We start from the raw sequence: 20568 nt of genomic DNA, 5'->3' as shown, positions 1-20568 counted from the left end.
TCAGAGGCATATATTGTAAGGGGCATGAGCATGTGTCAGGTAAAGTTAGGGAGTGTTCGCATGATAACTGTACGATTTCCGCTCATTACCTCTTATCACTCTATATTCGTTTACATGATATAGTGTGAACACTATATTCATACCGGCATATGAATGAAACTAACATGGGAATATGAAAACATGAGTGAAACTCGTACGGGTATATGATACGTCAGGGGCCGTAGCAGACCCGGAAAAACTGAGGGGGCACAAACATTTTAAGCAACTTGTATTTGGGTGTGGCACGGGCCCCATTTGAGTGTGACAAACTTCATCCGCTCCACCCTATCCCAGAGCCATCAATGCTGTTTCTTTAGTTAAGTTCTCTGGATTAAATCTTGTCGATCAAAAAGAATGAGAATAGAACCATCAAAAAAAAAAAATTGTCGAGCGTTATTTATGAGATCGCCTTTTCAAAGCATGTTCATATATTTTTTTCCTGTAGGTTTCCTAATAATGACACTCCAGTAACTATCAATTTGACTGGATTCCTTTCTGCTTTGCGCGTTAACCTGCACTTGGTTCCGAAGCGGCCACAGAAACGGTCAAACAGTGTAGAAATGAATATATGCGTCTTTCTTATGTTATCGTTTTTTTCCTTTTTTTCTGAACTGATTTAGATTGTACTGTTACTTGTTTTGTTCCAAAAGCAAGTCATTGATACGTATCAGAGTCTCCTTCCTTACAAACTGTTTTGATTAGAAAGAACTGGACTGAGACAAACTGAAACGGCTACAAAGGAGGCGACATCGATCCAAGCTCTTCGTTTATGCTTGAGTGCTGCCCAAATTCTCACGTCCCCCCTGACCTCCCTATGTACTCAATGTAGGTACATCTCGCTCTCTAGGGAAGGGTTTTTGAGCCGTTTTGGGCTAAGAACAGATAAAAATTTTAAGCATTGTGGTCTTGAAATTATTAAACTCATTTGCCTTTTTATCTTCTTTGGCTTTAAGTTCCTCGCCAGCTAACAGTGACTTCGGACAAAAAGACGTTTCAAGCCGATTTTTTTTGTCATTTGAGTTGTTGGCGTTCAGATATAAAAATTGCATTGGTTTGAAGCTTAGTTACGCCACAAGAGAGTTAAGAGTGGGACAATTACCATATGCTTGAAAACGTCTATTTTTTGAAGATAAGGCTTTTTCAAAGGCCAAGTAAAAAATGGGAGAAAGACAACAAGACGACGAAACACAACTAAATTTTAATGTTAACATTACTTTGTCTCAGATCTTGGGTAACTACATCGTCTGAAAGAATTTACCCGCTATTTGTAAAGCTTTTCACAAAATAAAATAATCTTAAAGTCATTGGCATGCTTGAACAAGCTTTATGATTGATTGACTAAAGATAACTGTTTCGGTTTCGGTGTACGGAGCAATAGTTGAAATCGCTTTGAGTGCCATACAATTCCTTTTTATCCGCTTTCTCGTAACTACAATTTAGAAACGTACTGTTTCTGCTATTTCAAGCACTATCACCTCTCAGGTAAGCAGTATCACGCTAAATACTCTCGTTTCTTTAACCATCTAGTTAGTTTTCAAAGAGATTACAAGCCCAAACAAACTTTTTTGTTTCAACTTTAATTACACTAAACTATTAACAACATCATAGCAAATGCCTTGTGCTATCTAGATCGGATTTCATAGGCTTTCTGTATTCACCAAAGAGGAGAGCTTGCTTAGAACACAACTTCCACGGTTATATCATTGGAGGTGTCAAAGATCTTGATAAAAGTCGTGTTCAGGTAATTGTTGTAGTAAAATGCGCCCGGTGTCTCTTTTGAATCCGTCAAAGCTTTTGCAGCTTCCTCGTTGGTAGCCCCAAACTTCTGCGGCAGTGATTTTCCCGCGGCCCTCACGGATTGTGGGTTGATAGTTCCCGGCATGCTGAGGTAGTAGAAGGTCTCACGTGGTTTGAATTTGTCGTACATGCGTTTGATGCGAATTCGTTGGCCCCCAGGAATTCCTAGCGTGAAAGAGAAACAAAATATAATCATAGTAAGTGAAAGTTTGATTCTCTTGACATCCTGAATTTGAAGATAACATGACACAGTCGGAACATGTTCACTAGTTTCAAAACTGGTTCCAGTTCCTTTTTTTTCTCTCATATCCACTTCAAGACGACAGTAAATGTTTTGGACAAAAAGAAACAAAATTTCAAGACTCGACGAGAGAAGGAATTTTCTATGTTCGAGGAAATATTTCCGAGGTTTTATTTTGACAGAGTTGCCGGCAGTGTGTACATAAGCTTACCTTGATGAGAGATCTGAGTCAGCCTGTATTTCCCTTCTTCCTCAGCGCTGTTCGTGACGCCATCGTCGTCAAGATACATCACATACTTGCTGTCTCGGCCTGGATAGATGCTGAAGGTGACAGGGTTCATTTTGCCCTGATAATAGAGCTCCCCAATGTACTGCTCCAGCTCCCGTTTGGGGATAATAGCTCCCTCTCGGATGTAAATGGCACAGTTGTCCATGGTGGGGTCGTCCCATGGGGCAAAGAAGTCGAACTCCACCCCTCCATCCACGGGAGCACTAAGTGGCATCTCGTCGTCTGTGAAACGATACCATTGGCTTCCTGACGGAAGGTACACAGGCCGGCTCTTCTGACCTAAAGCAGAGGTACCAGTAAAACAAGTTTCACTGGCAGGCTAAAGTGATGGATGGTTATTACAGGTGGTTTGTTGACTGTGTCGCCAATTGACTTCCTGTCTGGCTGTTTGTCTGGGTAGGTGTATGAGTGGATGAATTGGTAAGTTAGTGAGAGAGTGGATAAATAGAGTTAGTATAGGGTTAGATGGGAATATGGCACACAGCTTGGCTGTGTGCGTGAATGATGGGCGGTAAAATGAATGTTTGAAACCCCTGGGGAAGGATGGGAGCAAAGGGGATGTAGGACTTACAAATCAATCAGTAGATTGACTGTTAGGTTACTCAATGCCTGACGGTTGAATCAATCAATTTGTCTTTGAATGCTTGATTTTTGATTGATTGGTGGTAAGAAGACAAAGAGCTGACCTGGATTGACAATTGGAGCCACCAAGATGTCCTTTCCCAAGAAGAACTGATCGTCCAAGCGATTAGCGGTGTAGCCATTGTATCCCCAGCCATGATCATCATCAGCATATGGATCATTGTGAAATTGTCCTGTTGAAGAAAAAACAAACTCACTTTGACCACGGAAAAGACACCAGTACATGGATGCTGTGTGAGATCCAATACATGTCAGCAAGTTCTTTACACTGGACGAAAAAATGGATTTATTCGAGTTTGCGAATTGAGCAAATATGTGGCAAATTTAGGGCTCTAAATTTGCTTTAACTTTGGTTTGACAGGTAAAGCCTGCGCAAACTTGAATGTTTGTTTTGTAGGAATTTGTGTGCAAATGTTAAGGAAATGTAATTATTTGCTCGGCATTTGCGTGCTATGCAAATCTTTAATGTTTCCACAAATTTGCTCAAATTTGCTTCACCGCAAAGATAGCAGTTTGACCTCAACCGCAAATGCAAGCAAATATGTCGCAAAACCAATAGTTTGCATTATTGTTTGAACTGATTTTCAAAGGATCAAAATACGTACATATGCATTTTATTTACTCTCTTTTGCAATGGGAGCAAAAAGGAATGAATTGCCGGAATATGACTTTGTTGTAAATTTGCAAATTTCCTTGCTATAAATATTCATATTTACCTGGGAGTAAATATGGTGATTTACATCATCTTCGTTTTGTTGTCATAGGCAATGTGCATATGATATTTGTTACACGTTTTACTGCTGTGGCAAACTTTCAATTTTTACAGAACCGTTATATTATTGAACGAAAACTGCACTGGTATTCGGAAGCTTTTGAGTTTCATCAGCGGCAACGTCCTACAATGAAACCAACAAATGGTAAACAAAATGCTTGGGCCTTCCTCGTTCCCAGGATCTTTTCAGAGGGGCAATTGTCCGCCATTTTGAATCACCCCGCCGCAAAGACCCTGGAAACGAGGTTTTGTGAAGATGAAAATTTGATTATCGACGGTTTGAAATTCGCGCGGGCGATGTGCTCTTTGCTCTTTCTTTTCGTTTGCGGACGAGCAAGGTTTTATACGGCGATTCCTTGACATCTGTGCGGGTGAAATGGCAGTAAGAATCGACGAAATCCGAAAGAAAGGGCAACGACCATCCAGGCCATAACGTCGGGAACCAGCCCTAATAGTTTTACAGTAGTTCGCCACAAACACACACGCCAGTGTCATGAATGTTGAATGGTCGGTCTTCGGAATATTCTATGTCTATTTCAAGTCCACGATTCCCACTAATTCCAAGGCGACCAGAGAAACCTAGCAAGAATAGACTTCGCTAGCTGCTTGACATGGAATCGTTGAATCTAGACTCATACAGCTGTACGTACTGGATTCTGATCAGGGAGTTCAGAGACGGTGTTCGAGAAAGAGTTACGACCAACGCCAGTAGCATTAATCGATGAAGAATTCATGGCAAAAATAGAGGCCTTCTTCCTAAAGCAAACGGAGTTCAAGGAACGTTTCGAACAAAGGATGGCCGAACAGCTACATGTGGATTGGGACATTCCATTTATAATCCCCCCCCCCCCCCCCCCCCAGTGGATGAGGTCCATCAGAATTCCACCGGTAGGAATCTTTTTTCAAAGGCACCGACAAAAAAGTGAAGGGGTAGGAAAGGTTTTTTCAAAGGGTTCCGACAAAAATCCGACCAGTAGGAATCTAATCATCCATAGGGGGGGTTCGGATTATAAATGGAATGTCCCATTTAAGCAAAAGAGCGGGAAGATTCAAGATTTAAAGCGCCGAATAGCAAAAGATTGCCGAAGGAGTTTCAGTAGATCACCTCACTGATAATAACCTGAAAGTATGTGCCTTAAATTTTGTATAGAATATCCTTTCTTTTTCATAACACGTTTGATTGCTGATTCATTGAATTGAGATTCGCATCATACATCCCTCCCTCTGCAAGGACAGTCTTTACTTTTGCAGACGTACATGTACTCCCTTAGTAGTTTCAGGTCACGTTATTAATTTAAGGCCATTTAAAACAATACCAATAATAAGGAAAGGGGTACGAATGATATGGATCTCTGCATCCCTGTGACAGCTGAAGTCTATTGTACCTTGCCCCTTATTTGCCACTTATTTTTATATGCCTCGTTCTTCAAACAATACTGTTCCTAGAACACATTAGTGGCCCGGGTATGCTATATAGTTACATATATCTTTTCACAAGCGATGTGGTGTGCAGTGGCAAGGTTTGGTGGAATACAAATTTCCTGACATGGTTACCGTATGCCTTCACTGTTGTCTCATGTCCAAACAATGTCTTAGTATCTGAGGCCTTTTGTACCAAGCTATTCACCAAACCTTGCCACTGCACACCACATTGCTTGTGCAAGGATACACTGTAACTATTTCATATGACATGATATAAAAGATATCTCACTTGTTACAGTGTACTTGTCACTTGTTTTTCCTATGACATTGTATACCTTCACTGGTGTCTCATGACCAAACAATGTCACATGTTTAGTACCTAAAGCCTTTTATACCAAGCCATAAAAAATAATTGTAACGAATCAGAATACAGGGAAGACAGGGAAATAATAACTGGATATGCAGCCTTATTCCACCAAACCTTGCTACTGCACACCACATTGCTTGTGCAAGGATACATGTAACTATTTCCTATGACAATTGGATAACAAAGCTTCTCACATGTTATTTGTCACTTGTACAGTGTATTTTGTTTGCATGTACATGTACAGGTGTATGCGAGCCTTTACAAAAGAATCCAATTGTCTTGTCGGGTATTCTATGGTAAAGTACTCAATGCATTACTAGCATTTGTCATGGAAGATTATTCAGCTACTATACATGTACATGTTGAGAGCTGGCTATCTAAATATGCTGTACCAACCATTTACGTGATAGAGTTGATATTGTCAATATTTTCAATTTCTCCCCATAAAACCTCAAACTTTATTTGATAAGTACTTAGTCTACATGTAGCTCATACGGTAACAACACAAAAAGGACATCCTGGAGATTTTTAGTAAAACTTTTGTTTTAATGAGCAGTTTTCTGTATGATTGCTCCACTGCTTTAATTGGATATGGTAAAACTCACAACATCATGTTTTTAGTGCTTTGTGGCCAGGAACCCAAGAGAAAAGAGCAAATTATAGATGAAATACAAAAGTTGTTTTGAGTGGTAGCCATCAAACACTAATTCCATTTTAAAATCAGAAGAAACTCAAGCTCAGTAACTATTATTACTGGGTTGCCGTGTGGCAATCCCAGTCGGAATATGGGTAGATTATTTTTTACTGGGTTGCCGTATGGCAATCCGAGTCTAAAAATAGATGGCATTTGTTCGGTGTTTTTTTTTTTCTTCCGTGTCGGTAAAAGTCTTGCCTCTCACTCCTCTGTTAAGTGGTATCTTTGTGCATAGAGCCTTCTGCGCGTATTTTCTTAGGATCGAGAGGGTAGTGGAACTGCGTAGATTTCTCTGGTGGACACAGTAGAATCATAACTTAGCCTGCAATGGCGTCGAAAGTCATGTAACGCGAATGGCGTTTTACTGGGTCCTTAAACAAAATATACCCTTATGGAGCTCAATAATGGAAATTCAGTTGGATAAACTACGCAGGCGGTGAAAACCAACACCTGGAATCTCAAAAGCGACGAGTAATGGACTTCGACAACAATCTGTCGCCCGTCGAGCAGAAATCAAAGTGAGCTGCATTTCTAAAACAATATTTACCAAGTGTGCTGTTATGTAGAACACTGAAACCAAATGGAAAATTCTCTGGTAACTTATGGGTTCAACAAAGACAGAGAACGAATGGAACACCTTAAGTGGATCTGTGATCAACTCTGCACAGTCTTCAGGTAAAAAAAATTGGAAATGTGACAGCCAAGAATTATTTGAAAGAAAGCTTGTCGTCTATTTTGTGCTTCATTATTCAAGGAAAGGTTCTTCATGGAAACGGTTTGATCCTGAAATTTTAGTTTGTTGTAATATTGCGCATATTTGACACGATTGAGTTTTTTCTCTTCACGCACGCAATAATAGCAAATATGTTGTTTGTTTCAAAAAAATGTTCGCTGGAAAAGGTGGCCTTTATGAATTCGTCATGTTTTATGATATGTGTGCTGGATAGTTTTTATGGCAATAGTAAAGCATTTTCTTGTTATTCAAGGAAAATGTTCTTCAGGAAAGGGTTTGAACCTGAAGTACATGGTAATTTGACACGATTGCGTTTCTTGTCTTCACGCACACAATGAAATAGGAAGAGGTTTTCGCCTCTAAGAGCAAATATGTTATTTGTTTCAAAAAATTGTTCGCTGGGAAAGGTGGCCTTTATGAATTCATCATGTTTTATAATATGCGAGCTTAACTGGATAGTTTTTATGGCAATAGTAAAGCATTTTCGTGTCAAAATGAGATTAGCGTTTTTGTGTTGTGCTAACTTAATTAAATATAAATATACATTCTGCCTCGTGAGTTTGTTATTCTCGTTAACCAGCAATGGAAAGTCATTGCAACGCGAATGGCGTTTTAGTGCATCTTACGTTGTTTGCTTCAATAAAATGTTTCGCTGGAAAAGGATTCTGTGATATTTTCTGCCTTTATGAATTATAATATCATGTTGTGCATTGAATTTTCGAGCTTAAGGTTCAAACGTGATACGGGAGGATATTTTTAGTACAACTCTGTAAGCAGGAAAGGTTTCATGAAAATAAACAGGTCTGTTGGAAGCGTGCTTGAGTTTCAACAAAATGAGCCCCAAAATCAGCAAAAAATTGTGACGCCGGTGAATAATAAAGTAGCTGCTATTTCCAAAATGATGGAATTACCTGGTGATAAATAACTTCGTCTTGGAGAGTAAATTTTTGACTTTGCAGAAACAATGGTGGGCGATTGTGATCTTTGTTTTGAATTCGCTCATTTATTGTCAAACTTTATAACACTTGACAGAAAAAGAAACTTACGAAAACCCGGTATCTTGCCATCATTTGACACAGATGCTTCACTGTCTGGCAAGTAAACATGCCGCGGTAACTTACTAGTAATCACGGCGCCCGCTGAATTCCGGCGATGTCACTTTCGATTTTGTGATTTATTTGTGCAGCCAAAACGTACAATAACAAAATTGAACATAGCAAAAATCTCCCAAAATGTTTGTCGCTGATCGTATCTGTTTATATTCTATATTCACGGTTCAAAATTAATGTTGTTTTCATGTTGTAAATATGTTATTCTCGAGCGACCGTCCTGGAAACTTCCATCTGCTCTTTCTAAAAACTGTGTATCAATATTTATTTACTTTTGCATCAATATTTGTTTTTGCATAAAGCAAGCTAACAAAATCTGTACCTTGCTAAGTTCGCATTTGTTAGCGTTAATAGTATTTTCGGTCCAATGCTTCTGTTTTACGAAGGCGTATATGTTTTTGGTCACCCATCCAGACACTAATCCCGCCGGAGAGGGCATAACTTTAGTAAACTTTAGTATTACAAAGCTGTCAGATGCTCAGAGGGAACGCATAAACTTGTGGTGAAAAGACGTTTATCAACATGTCAGCCCAGAAGCCAATATTTCTCACTTCCCATTTATTTTCTTCAATCTTTCTGGGTTCAGTACTTTGCTAGTAACCACATGTCTTCTCAGGCTATTTACCCAAGGCCTCTACCATGGCACTACAATGATAGACAATACCAAAACAATATCGTGCACTGTTAGAGCTACATATTACGCAAGGACAGATTTTTTTCGTCGTACGAACGTGTGAGAACCTGTGAGCCAAAGGGCCTCTGCTGCTATGACTTCTGGGTGACCCCTTAAATGGTCTTAATGACCCCCAACTTGAAAAAATTGTCTGGAACGGTGCACGTACCACAGGCAACCCAGTGTACCCTCACGGAGGGTCTAGTTTTAGTTTTTTTTTTCCATGTCGGTAAAAGTCTTGCCTGTCACTTCCCTGGTAAGTGGTGTCTTTGTGTACAGAGCCATCTGCACGTATTTTCTTAGGATCGAGAGGGTAGTGGAAATGCGTGGATTTCTCTGGTGGAGACAGGAGAATCATTAACTTAGCCTGCAATGGCGTCGAAAGTCATGTAACGCGAATGGCGTTTTAGTGGATCTTTGAATAAAATATACCCTTATGAAGCTCAATAATGGAAAGTCAGTTGGATAAACCAGGCAGGCGGTGAAAAACCAACACCTGGAATCTCAAAAGCGACGGGTAATGGACTTCGACAACAATCTATCGCCCGTCGAGCCGAAATCAAAGTGAGCTGTATTTCTAAAATAATATTTAACCAAGTGTGACGGTTATGTAGAACACTGAAACCAAATGGAAACTTCTCTGGTAACTTATGGGTTCAACAAAGACAGAGAACGATTGAACGAATCGAACACCTTACGTGGATCTGTGATCAACTCTGCACAATCTTCAGGTAAAAAAAATAATTGGAAATGTAACAGCCAAGAATTATTTGAAAGAAAGCTTGTCGTGTATTTTGTGCTTCGTTATTCAAGGAAAGGGTTCTTCATGGAAACGGTTTGATCCTGAAATTTACTTTGTTGCAATATTGCGCATATTTGACACGATTGAGTTTCTTCTCTTCACGCACGTAATGAAATAGAAGGGGTTTTTGCCTCTAATAGAAAATATGTTGTTTGTTTCAAAAAATTGTTCGCTGGAAAAGGTAGCCTTTATGAATTCATCATGTTTTATGATATGCGAGCTTAACTGGATAGTTTTTTATGGCAATAGTAAAGCATTTTCTTGTCAAAATGAGGTTAACGTCTTCTGGTGTGTTAACTGAATTAAATCGTGAGTTTGTATTTGCCGTCTGCCGCGTAACCTTGATTTCCACTCTCAAAATTACCTCCAGAACCTACTTTTTGCGTAGAATAACCTTTTGGAATGATGTTCTTGTTTTTCATAAAGCAAGCTAACAAAATATGTACCTTGCTGAGTTCGCATTTGTTAGCGTTCATAGTATTTTCGGTCCGATGCTTCTGTTTCGTGAGGGGTATATTGTTTTGGTCTCCCATCAAAACACTAACCCCGCTGAACAGGGATTAACTTCAGTGAACTTTGGTATTACAAAGCTGTCAGATGCTCAGAGGGCACGCTTAAACTTGTGGTGAAAAGAAATTGTGAGGGAACTCGAAAATTATCAACATGTCAGCCCAGAAGCTAATGTTTCTCGCTTCTCTTTTATTTGTTATTCTTCAGAGACCGGAATGCTGTAGTTCAATACCACACAATTCAGTGCCTTCTGATTTTCCGTAACACGTACCACAGGCAACCCAGTGTATGCTTCACGGAAGCATCTCGTTGATTTTATTACATGCACAAAATGGTCAATTTGGAAAGGTGGACACTTGTGGGAGGCTGTCACAGGTTTCCAGTTTGCAATTCCTTTAGCTTCATTATTCAGTTTCACTTACACCGGAGGATTTCTTATGAATAGCAGAGTGGTGTGTTACATCATTCATTAAAATGTACATGTAGCTTATGCATTGATTGATTGATTGATTGATTGATTGATTGATTGACTGGTGTGAATATTTTCCAGGGCCTATCTCAACCACAAGCTGCAGTGCTGAAGGGAATTTCTTGAGGTGCAAGAAACAGACAGTCCACTGATTGTGAATTGTGATGCAATTGCAAATTAATGTCTTTATGTCAATACTTGGGTAGAGTAGTGTCATTGTTCATAATACACTGTATGAAATTAATCTTTTGACATGAACTGGGGTCAAGTGAAAATTTTCAGGTATCCGGTAATTATGGCAGAGTCGAATGTTCAGGGCAACAATCAGTGATTACCAGTGCTAATATAGGAATCGTTTCTCAATAAGTTTTGACTAAAATCAAGAAAGGTTTCACGATCCTTTAAGTCTGAGAAAGTTGTCAGTGATCTTTCAATACTAAATACATCAAACATAAGCAGTAACATGAGTTTAAGTGATATCTTTCTAATAGACGTATCTGCACGTGGCATCAATGATTGAAAGATGGGTGTAATATAAGTACCACTCAATTGCATGCAGTTAATTTGTTATAGTATACAAATCTGTAGTATTTTCCATCTGAACTGGCGGGTGGCACGCCTCATACGGTTCGATGTAACTTGTAAAGTAGGTCTAACCATGCAGTTAATTTGTCATAATATAATAATTTGTCGTATTTTCCATCTGAACTGGCGGGTGGCGCACCTCATACAGTTCGATGTAATTTGTAAAGTAGGTCTAACCATGTAGATAATTTGTCATAGTATACTAATTTGTAGTACACTGTAATTTCCATCTGAACTGGCGGGTGGCGCGCCTCATGCAGTTCGATGTAATTTGTAAAGTAGGTCTAACCATGTAGATAATTTGTCATAGTATACTAATTTGTAGTACACTGTATTTTCCATCTGAACTGGCAGGTGGCGCGCCTCATGCAGTTCGATGTAATTTGTAAAGTAGGTCTAATCATGCAATTAATTTGTCATAATATAATAATTTGTAGTATTTTCCATCTGAACTGGCGGGTGGCGCACCTCAATTAATATTGCTATTCAACTACTCGGCAGAGCCAGCAAGCTCCTAAATTTATTAGAATTCAAGAAAAAAAATCAAAGGAAATCGTCAACGTGAAGGACCTCGCCCTCATCAGATTGTCTCAACTGTGGTTTTTTTTACCTGGTTTGATCTCATCCATAAACAATGGTCTGCAGATGGGCTTTCCGCACAGACTGTTCTCGTACATAGCATCATAAATGTACTGGATCAGCTTGTAGCGGATTTCGATGTACTTTCGGCAGATGGTAGGTACGGGCTCTGGATACCTGTAAGGCTCCTGGTATGGCTTATAATAATTATCATAATGATTACGGAACCACGGCAGGAAAGCACCCATGATGGTCCAGCGAGAAAGCATCTCAGAGTCAACAATCTGTCCCTATTATCAGGAGTGAAAAGGATTTCTTTAATTTAAACAAACGAGAAAAACGAAAGGGGGAGGGGGAGGGGGGGCATTGGTTTTAAAAAGGCAGAAATGGCATGCAACAAGGTTAGTTCACATCAGGGAAACCTGATCCTCGTCCTGACCTATTGCATTTAGCCATGCATTGTATGGGAATGAGCGGATAAATGAGCAAATGGCCGGAAAGGAGTTCAGAGGAAAAGGCAATAGAAACGAAATAGTTAGATAGGGATGTCCAGCTACCCTTAGAATACATGTGCATAGAGAAGGCAAAAAAAATAGAACGAATTGCGAGACGTTTGTAAAACTGTACCTGCCAGGCTGCACAGAAACCGCCAATGTCGCATCCAGATACAGGCTGAGCCGACAATCCAATACCCAGAACCAGTGGAATGTTCATCTGCACGAACTCCCAGTTTGACGTACTGTCGCCTGTATGTGTAAAGGTAAATATTCTTTATCAAGGCCACATTGAATGAAAGTTTGCATGTATCATATTTCTAGCCTTGGAATCCATTGATAATGTGACCATTCAAATAAAAGCTACTGAGCAGCACTTTCCTGAACAAAGTGGTTCTCACATTTGAGTCTGTGGATGAAATGTGACCATTCAAATAAAAGGTGGTGGACAGTTCTGTCCTGTGGTGTCGTAAATTATGTTGTAAAGTGACTTTTGGTCGTTGACGAGTTCCTCACGTTTGATTACTTAAATGAAAGCTTTTAAGGAAGCATTGCCGTTAGTGGTTCTGACGTTTATTTAAAATTTTTAAAGACCTGTCCAGAGTCCAGCGTAACGATGAACTCCAACGAAGCCTCCTCGTGCGATGATGAAGTGACGTTTTTTTGGCTGTAGACGTTGTAGTCCTTGGTAAGTGGCTTTGCACAGGTTGTAGTTATACAAGCAACGGATTTTTGCAAATGGCTTCTGGTCCTGATGGGTACTGGTTGTTGAATACCTGTCAGAAAACCAAGTAATAATCTAAAATTACGTGAAATCATATCATTCCAGGGGCAAAATACTAAGGACATCATCTTGGGGATTGGCTGTCCACCAATCTGCGAACGAATTTTAGTTGGTTAGAGGAACCTACTGTCACATGACTGTTTGCTCTATGCTCCTGTGTGGAGCGGAAGAGAGGTAGTACGGACGCTAAAAACGGACAACTAACCTGGTTTCTTCATTATCAGAGAGCATCAAATCCATAGGGAAAGACAAAAGTGGACAGTCAGGCTGGTGAACGCTGGCTTTCATCGCTGGTGTAGTCATATCTTGCCAGACAAAATCTAGACCCCACTCCAACAGGTCACGGTACTGTTCGCCCCACCACTTTTGTACCTCCAGCCTTCCCAGGTCAGGATAGTGCCCCCATGTCAGGTGACCACGCCCATAGTTCACGTTACCAATATACGGGTCATGAGTGCCACTGCCATCTTCACGGGTATTGATCACAAACATGCCATTTGCCTTGCCAGTGTCCAGGGCTTTGTATGGACTGTTCTCGCCATTTTCATCCGTATTACAGCTGATGATGGGTGTGATGTTGGTACTGCATTTGAAGCCCCAGTCATGCAGAGCAGCGAACATTTCTTTGGGGTTCGGGAACTTGGCCTTACTATGTGTGAATGTGCGATAATTGTCCTGCAAAAAAACAATTTTGATAGTCATGCGGATACAGGGGACGGACAAAGTATAGCGATGTTTCTCGTGACATGAGGAATTGTTATTAATATGCCAACCAGAACTTATAGTTGGCTGTTGAAACAATGACTTCTTTTGTTCCGTGGTTGGCAAACTTGAACATCGAAAGAAATGTGACGTAAACAAGAAATATCGCTATAAACAAGGGAAAAATTGAGCGTTTATAACAGCACAACTTTATTTCTTGTAAACAATGCAAATGTACAACAATAAATCTGAAGACGCGTATAAACTTTGAAGGACCGACTTTTAGTTCATTTTGAGCAGATAAAAAGATTATGCGTTACATTTGCCCCTGAAAATGATCCTAAATGAAAGTTAACGCTTTTTTCCTCATTGTGTTTACAGGAGCTAGCGAAGAACTAGTGACAAATTGCTCGGAATCGACCAGAAGTTCCGAGAAGTGAGCTTCTATGACATAACGCCACCATCACACCACCGGCTTCACCCAAGTTCTGATCACAGGCAAAACCTGGACAATGATTGCACTCCCCCCTCGGGATATAATCTTGTCAACAATAGCAGGGAAAAATTCGTTTGCTGCGTGGCCCTTGTGAACAGTAATGAAATTCAAGTAAATAAATAATGCAGTGTTTCAAAGTTGAACATTTTAATTAATGCAAGACCACGTGATCACTAATCAGCCAATCACAATCGCCATCAGAGCAAGAGAAACTAAGGATGTTTAAAGTGGTACCATGACCAAAAAATCAGTTAACTAAACACCAAGTAACCCAAGTTTTAAGGCTTGATTTGAAAAAGACACCTGTTTATTTTAAGTGAAATTTTCCTATTTAATGGTCCGCCGTTGCCAACTTTGAAATCTTGACAAAGCTGGGTCGAGGAGAAAATGGCCTCAAAAGAGCATAGGCAGCCCAAGTTCGCGTCACTAGAGAGCGTGTAATAATTAATTGCTAGTGCGAAGATGACCTTTGAGTGCAAGCGGTATTGGGTTACAGGCAGCCGTTGAGAATTTAAACGCGTTCTAAGACTTTGTATGGGAAATAAAATACCGTCGATTATGAAGCCTAAAAAAACGCTCGATTTAACGTTCGTGAGAAATGAAATGATGGTAGAACCAACTGGGATCTCGGAAAAAATCCGAGCCCCAGATGGGATTCGAACCCACGACCCTCCGTGATCTAGTCGGATGCTCTAACCACTGAGCTACTGGAGCATCCGACAAGATCACGGAGGGTCGTGGGTTCGAATCCCATCTGGGGCTCGGCTTTTTTCCGAGATCCCAGTTGGTTCTACCATCATTTCATTTCTCATGTGTTTATATCATTCTCACATTCGATTTAACGTTCATTCAATAAAATCAAAAAAGCTGACTCACCTCTGGTGTATTCTTATGCGTTTTGGTGCTTATTTTACCGTTTCGGGCATTCCGTGAAATCACCTTCATTCCCGTCCTAAGACGAAGTCAAGGCAGCACACTAAGATTTCGACCGTAAGCTCGCGTAGTCAGCACAGAGGCGGTTTGCGCCTCGAAAATCCATCCCAGCCGCGAGTTTTTCAAGCAAAACTAAAGCCCCATCATTTGCGAACCTCGGTGAATGTTTTGTCGTCAAAAACCCACACGCACTTGGCTGGAAATGAGCATTTTCTGCTTCCGATTCCACGATAGCTGATGATTTTAACAGCTGATGATTTTGTAAATGGTCACAGAGCTTGGGTCCGAGGTCAAATTAACTCCACCCGATGAGGTGCAGTCATTTCATGTACAACACTAACCCCATCCTCACAGCGACTTCTCGAACAGCTCCATTGTTACGAGCGCCGCTGTGGGGATGGGGTAAGTGTTGTACATGAAATGACTGTCCCTCATCGGGTGGTGCGTTTTTTTAGGCTTCATAATCGACGGTATTTTATTTCCCATACAAAGTCTCATAAAGCGTTTAAATTCTCAACGGCTGCCTGTAACTCAATACCGTTGCACTCAAAGGTCACCTTCGCACTAGCAATTAATTATTACACGCTCTCTAGTGACGCGAACTTGGGCTGTCTATGAAAAGAGTCACTAGTTTGAGAGTGCAATGCGCGTGTACCCGCTGAATTAATATGCTGCAGCACGGGAATTTCGGGCTTTCAGACTTTTAAACTTGTGTTTTGCATAAAATTATAGTAAGCTGCGTTTACACGCTGAAATTAAACTACGTCACTTTTCCCTAGATCCAACCCTCTGAGGTCCAGTCGGTCAGTTTTGAACGTGAGTAATGGCGGACCGTGAAATCCAAAACTTGCACTCGAAGTAAACAGCGTTTGGATGGAAATCAAAGCTCAAAATTTTGCCATCCGGGATTTTTGCAAACACACTTTGAAAATTTGAAGAAAAAAAGGAAGTGATTTTTTTCAACCATAGTACCACTTTAACGATTTACTTGAATAATTCAAATCTTTATGCACTCTATTATGTTTGACTGCACCATTATTCTCACCTTTTATACTTAAAGTTGGAACTTTTTTCCGTGGTACAGAATTTTCATCAAGGAAATGTTTATTTCTATCTTACTAAGTGATAAACTATCGTCATTTCAAAAACAGTATATATGTTGCCAGAAATCCGTTCTCAGGTTGAGTCCGTTTTTACCTGGGTTAAATTGGTGATCCTCGCTTTACCTAGGTTGAATACGCACTCAGATGAATTGAAGACACTTTCCTTAGAGCTAAATTGAGCATAGAGAAAAATTAGGGTCAGGTTAGGATTAGTTTTGGTTATTATACATGGATATCAATTGACTTTATACCATACAAAAGTAAATGGTGAAAAGAACTGAGTTGGGTTGAGCATGTTCGTCGTTAGTAGTGTGGTGGTGAAGACACTGAACTACATGATAAATCTGCAGTGTCCGAGTTCGAGTACCGGTAAATACATACAGCAGTTCTTTGTTTCCTTTGTATCTTATAATGTTGAGACTGAATGGATAAGTGTATGAATACAGAAACCAATAAGATGATACGGAACATTAAGAGGATGTGTCGAGATGCGTAAGCCACAGCTTGAGGGGAGGTATAGTTGTTTTCAGTCCTTTTGTGGGGTTGAAAGCTGTTTTAACTATAGGTAGAGTGCATATTCAACCTATAGGTAAAATGAGGATTACCAATTTAACCTTCAAGGCAAAAACGGATTCAACCTGAGACCGGATTTGACCTACAACATATACGTCTTTTTCATTCTAGAGCTAGATTAATAACAATGTATTGCATACCTGGTACAATACCTTTACCAACAAAAAAAGGCGCATTAATATTAAAAAGATGCCTTTTTGCCTCAAACAGAGAGGTACTTGATCCCAAATGATGAGAAGTTTCAGCGGGAGCACAGATACTCTCAAAAATAAAATGCCCGAAGTTTATCTGAGAGGGTGGGTGTCTTACCATGATTGCCATCGGTATTGATAACGATAATGGCTCCGACGATAAACAGGAAACTGTTACCTGTAAATCCACATCTACATGAAGGCCATCGATGGGAATCCTCCACTGCCGGTATTTGAGTGCCACTTCCATCAATTTCCATTTTTCGTTGTAATTAGGACCATAACCACCTTGATGGTATCCAAACACGTGTTTAGGCTTAAGTTGCGTGCGTCCGGTCAGCTGTGTGAATTCGCTGAGCACTTCCGCCACGTGATCCCCAGCAAAGAAATAGTAGTCAAGCTCACCGTGAAGTGCTCCAAAGTAGTACTGGTCTCCCTGTCGGAAGTTTATGAAGGTCTGCGAGGTGTTGTCGACCAGGATGCCGTTAGCGTACGACGGCCCAGCGAAAGCTCCGTCGGGACTCGGGTTGAACTCAATAAGGAACGGCGAAGATTGGTACAACGGAGAATTGGGATTCAGTGGTCCTTGAACTTCGCCCTCAGGCGTGAGATCAGGCGCAGTGTAACCAAAGTTGTCATAGTTAAAAAAGGTCATGGCAGCGCCAATTTTCTCGTTACTGCCAGCAAGCTGACCGTAGAAGTGTTGCTTGGGGACACGGCGCTTATCAACCGTAGCACCTGCTTTCTCACCAAAGCCATAGTACTGAGCATTCATGGGGGCCATCTTGAATTGAGCAATTGCTTCGCCATATTGACGGTTGACGTAGACGAGGTTGTAGTCCGCGGGGTCGGCATGAACGAGCTGCCCTGAACGATACACCGATAGAGCGTACTTCTTCAAATTCACGCGCACCTATTGAGGAAAAGAATTACGAAACCTTAGCTCATAAATTACTTTTTCAGTTCAGTAACTGAAATTATAGTAGGTTTAGGGGAGGTTTGGTCATCCCTCTCTTATTAATAGTCTGCTGCCTTATATTGGTGAGCTTGGATTTTTCATGTCATATTCTAAAGTCGACATTCTTTTGATTAACCAGACCAAACTATACCGAATGTTTTTACTAACCTGGCCTCTAACTAGTTAGAAAAGATGTAGTTTGTAATTTGCATTTACTTGCGCTCAACTCTTAACAAAAGATGTGGATTTAAATGATAATGACCTGGAGCGTCTAATTGTCCAAGTCAGTATTAATAAAGCAACGAAGCTCAGAATTCCTGGTCGGCGCCTGGTATGTACGTCTAAGCTCTCCATCCGAACTTTTCAAAGCGTTTGAGAATGAGATTGACAAAATTGACGCTGAAATCAAGAAATGTATTTACTTGGCAATGTTAACTGGAGTCTGTTGCTCGAGGCAACAGTTAATGTTTCCACGCACTATCCAATCTAAAAAGAATTCGAAAAATCGGGCCCCATGGATAACGAGGGAGTGGTTGCATAAAATGCGTAAAATAGATCTCACTATTGCAGTCTCTTCAGACGATTATGCCGTGTGGGAGAAATTTAAACGTGCCAGAAACCAGGCGAATATAATTTTTTTTTTGTATCTTGGAAGCTAGCAGATGAAATCCGCGCAAAGTATGCAATCTTATTAACGAGTTACGTTCACGTAACAGCAGTACGTCGTCCATGATCCAATATTTGAAAAATCCAAGCTGATAACAGAACAAATACTTCGGACGATATCGCAGAAGCTTTCAATGAGCACTTCACAAATATTGCGCAAGTACTAGCCCAAGATGTTCCCCTTGCTGAAGAAAATCCCGAGTTTTATTTGTCGCCCACTGATAAATCGCTCTAGGTCTAAAACGCCTGGTGTCGGTGTTGCCCTTAATCCTTTGAGAAAAATTGAAAACAAAGACGCTGTTCTTGACATGATTCCTAGTAAGTTGATAAAAATGCCGGCTGCTCGCATTGTTGCACCCTCGCTTACCGCTGTATTCACAAGGTTCATCCTCAAGGGGATTTAGTACCCAACGCAATGGAAAATGGTCAGGTTCACCCCAGTCTTTAAAAAGGGTATAAAATCGGACCTCCACAATAATCGTCCCATCTCCGTAATGCCAGTAGTCTCGAAAGTTTTTGAAGACGAATGTTTACGACCAACTTAAGCTACATCCAAATGATAATAAACCGTTATCAACTTGCCAGTCAGGGTTTCGCTCCTTACATAGTAACCTGACGGCTTTGCTTGACGCGAAAAATAGCTGGTCTGTTAACATTGATAACAGTCTCTCGAACGAGGGTAGTTTTATTGAACTCAATAAGAAATTCAACACAATTGCTTATCACGACATCATTTTACGTAAGATGTCATACTTCCGGTGCTGACCAGCAAACTTATCAAGTGGTTTCGATCATAGCTTAGTGACCAGACTAAAAGATCTATTGTCAATGGTAAACTGTCAAATGCCCGTACCGTTACTTTTGGCGTTAATCGCAAGGCAGCATAATAAGTCCTTTGGGTTTTTTTTTTTCTGTAATGTACATCAATGATCTTCGTGACTGCCTGGGGAAGTTCGCACCGTACCCACAATTCACAAAGGAGGAAGAGAGGAAAAAACCTGCCATTATTTTCGAACGGTTCGAGAATCAATTGGAACCGAAGACGAGTCATCGAATTCACAGATACACACTACATGGAATGCGACAAGAACAAAGCGAGCCAGTGGATGATTTTATCTCAAGATTAAAAAACCTAGCAGCAAAATGTCAATTTCGCGACAGCACCGAAGTCGAAGACAGAGTTCTAGATCAGCTTATTTGGGGGTCAAAAAACCCCGATGTCCAGAAGTCCCTCATAGGCCGAGACAAATCATTGACCCTTGCAGGCGCTATCGAGATTGCAAGAAGCCACGAGGCGACAAGTAAACATATGAAGACATTGGCAGGAAGTAGCGAAAGCCATCAAGAGGATAGAAGTGTAGATGCCATTCGTAAGGAACAAGAAAGGGAATCCTGTAACAACTGCGGAAAACAACACCCGAGGAACAAATGTCCAGCCTACGGTACACTATGTCGAAAATGCGGCAAAGCTAATCATTGGCAATCTGTCTGCCGATCCAGTAAACGGAAACAATTTATCCAAGGAAGAAAGCCGGTTTTCAAAAAATCTATTCACACGATTGAAGACAGGGGCGATGAAGACAATGATGAAATTCTCACAATTAGCACAATCGAGGTTAACACCATAGAAGACACGCAACATTCGATGACACACGACACACGCGATGAAGTCTTTGCAACACTGGAAATAACTCAGCCTGAAAAGAAGCGGAAAATTAATCTCCAGTGCAAGGTGGACACAGGTGCACAGAGCAATGTTTTGCCTATCAGGCTACTTCGCATAATCGCCCCAGAGAAGTTTGATGACGAAGGAAACCTCAAACCAGAAGTACTGGAAAAGAATGAAGCCGTCCTCTCAGCATACGGTGGCTCTGTAATTAAGCAGCTTGGCACTATAAACATCTTGTGCAAGTGACACAGTTAAGTATAACTTTGTCTCCTAAGA

The 20568-nt window shown here is 40.7% G+C and overlaps 1 protein-coding gene and 1 non-coding gene across 2 annotated transcripts in view; both read right to left on the bottom strand.

Moving 5' to 3' along the window:
* Positions 1-1222: 1222 nt before the first annotated feature.
* LOC138003009 (alpha-glucosidase 2-like) overlaps positions 1223-20568 on the bottom strand; it is a 46526-nt gene continuing 27180 nt past the window's right edge. Inside the window, exons 3-10 of the mRNA XM_068848986.1 lie at positions 17178-17912; positions 13207-13676; positions 12812-12993; positions 12351-12469; positions 11755-12013; positions 3053-3181; positions 2289-2645; positions 1223-2001 (exon numbers count right to left, since the gene is read on the bottom strand). Of these exons, the coding sequence (XP_068705087.1) occupies positions 1715-2001; positions 2289-2645; positions 3053-3181; positions 11755-12013; positions 12351-12469; positions 12812-12993; positions 13207-13676; positions 17178-17912 (2538 nt within the window). The 3' untranslated portion in view covers positions 1223-1714. The remainder of the gene's footprint in view (positions 2002-2288; positions 2646-3052; positions 3182-11754; positions 12014-12350; positions 12470-12811; positions 12994-13206; positions 13677-17177; positions 17913-20568) is intronic.
* Trnas-aga (transfer RNA serine (anticodon AGA)) lies at positions 14841-14913 on the bottom strand. Its single transcript has one exon. It is a non-coding gene; the product is annotated as a tRNA-Ser (tRNA).

Source organism: Montipora foliosa, chromosome 1 (assembly GCF_036669935.1).
Source record: "Montipora foliosa isolate CH-2021 chromosome 1, ASM3666993v2, whole genome shotgun sequence".
Lineage (NCBI taxonomy): Eukaryota > Metazoa > Cnidaria > Anthozoa > Scleractinia > Acroporidae > Montipora > Montipora foliosa.
Note: the sequence above shows the minus strand (reverse complement) of the source record. Positions and strands in the feature narration are given on the sequence as shown.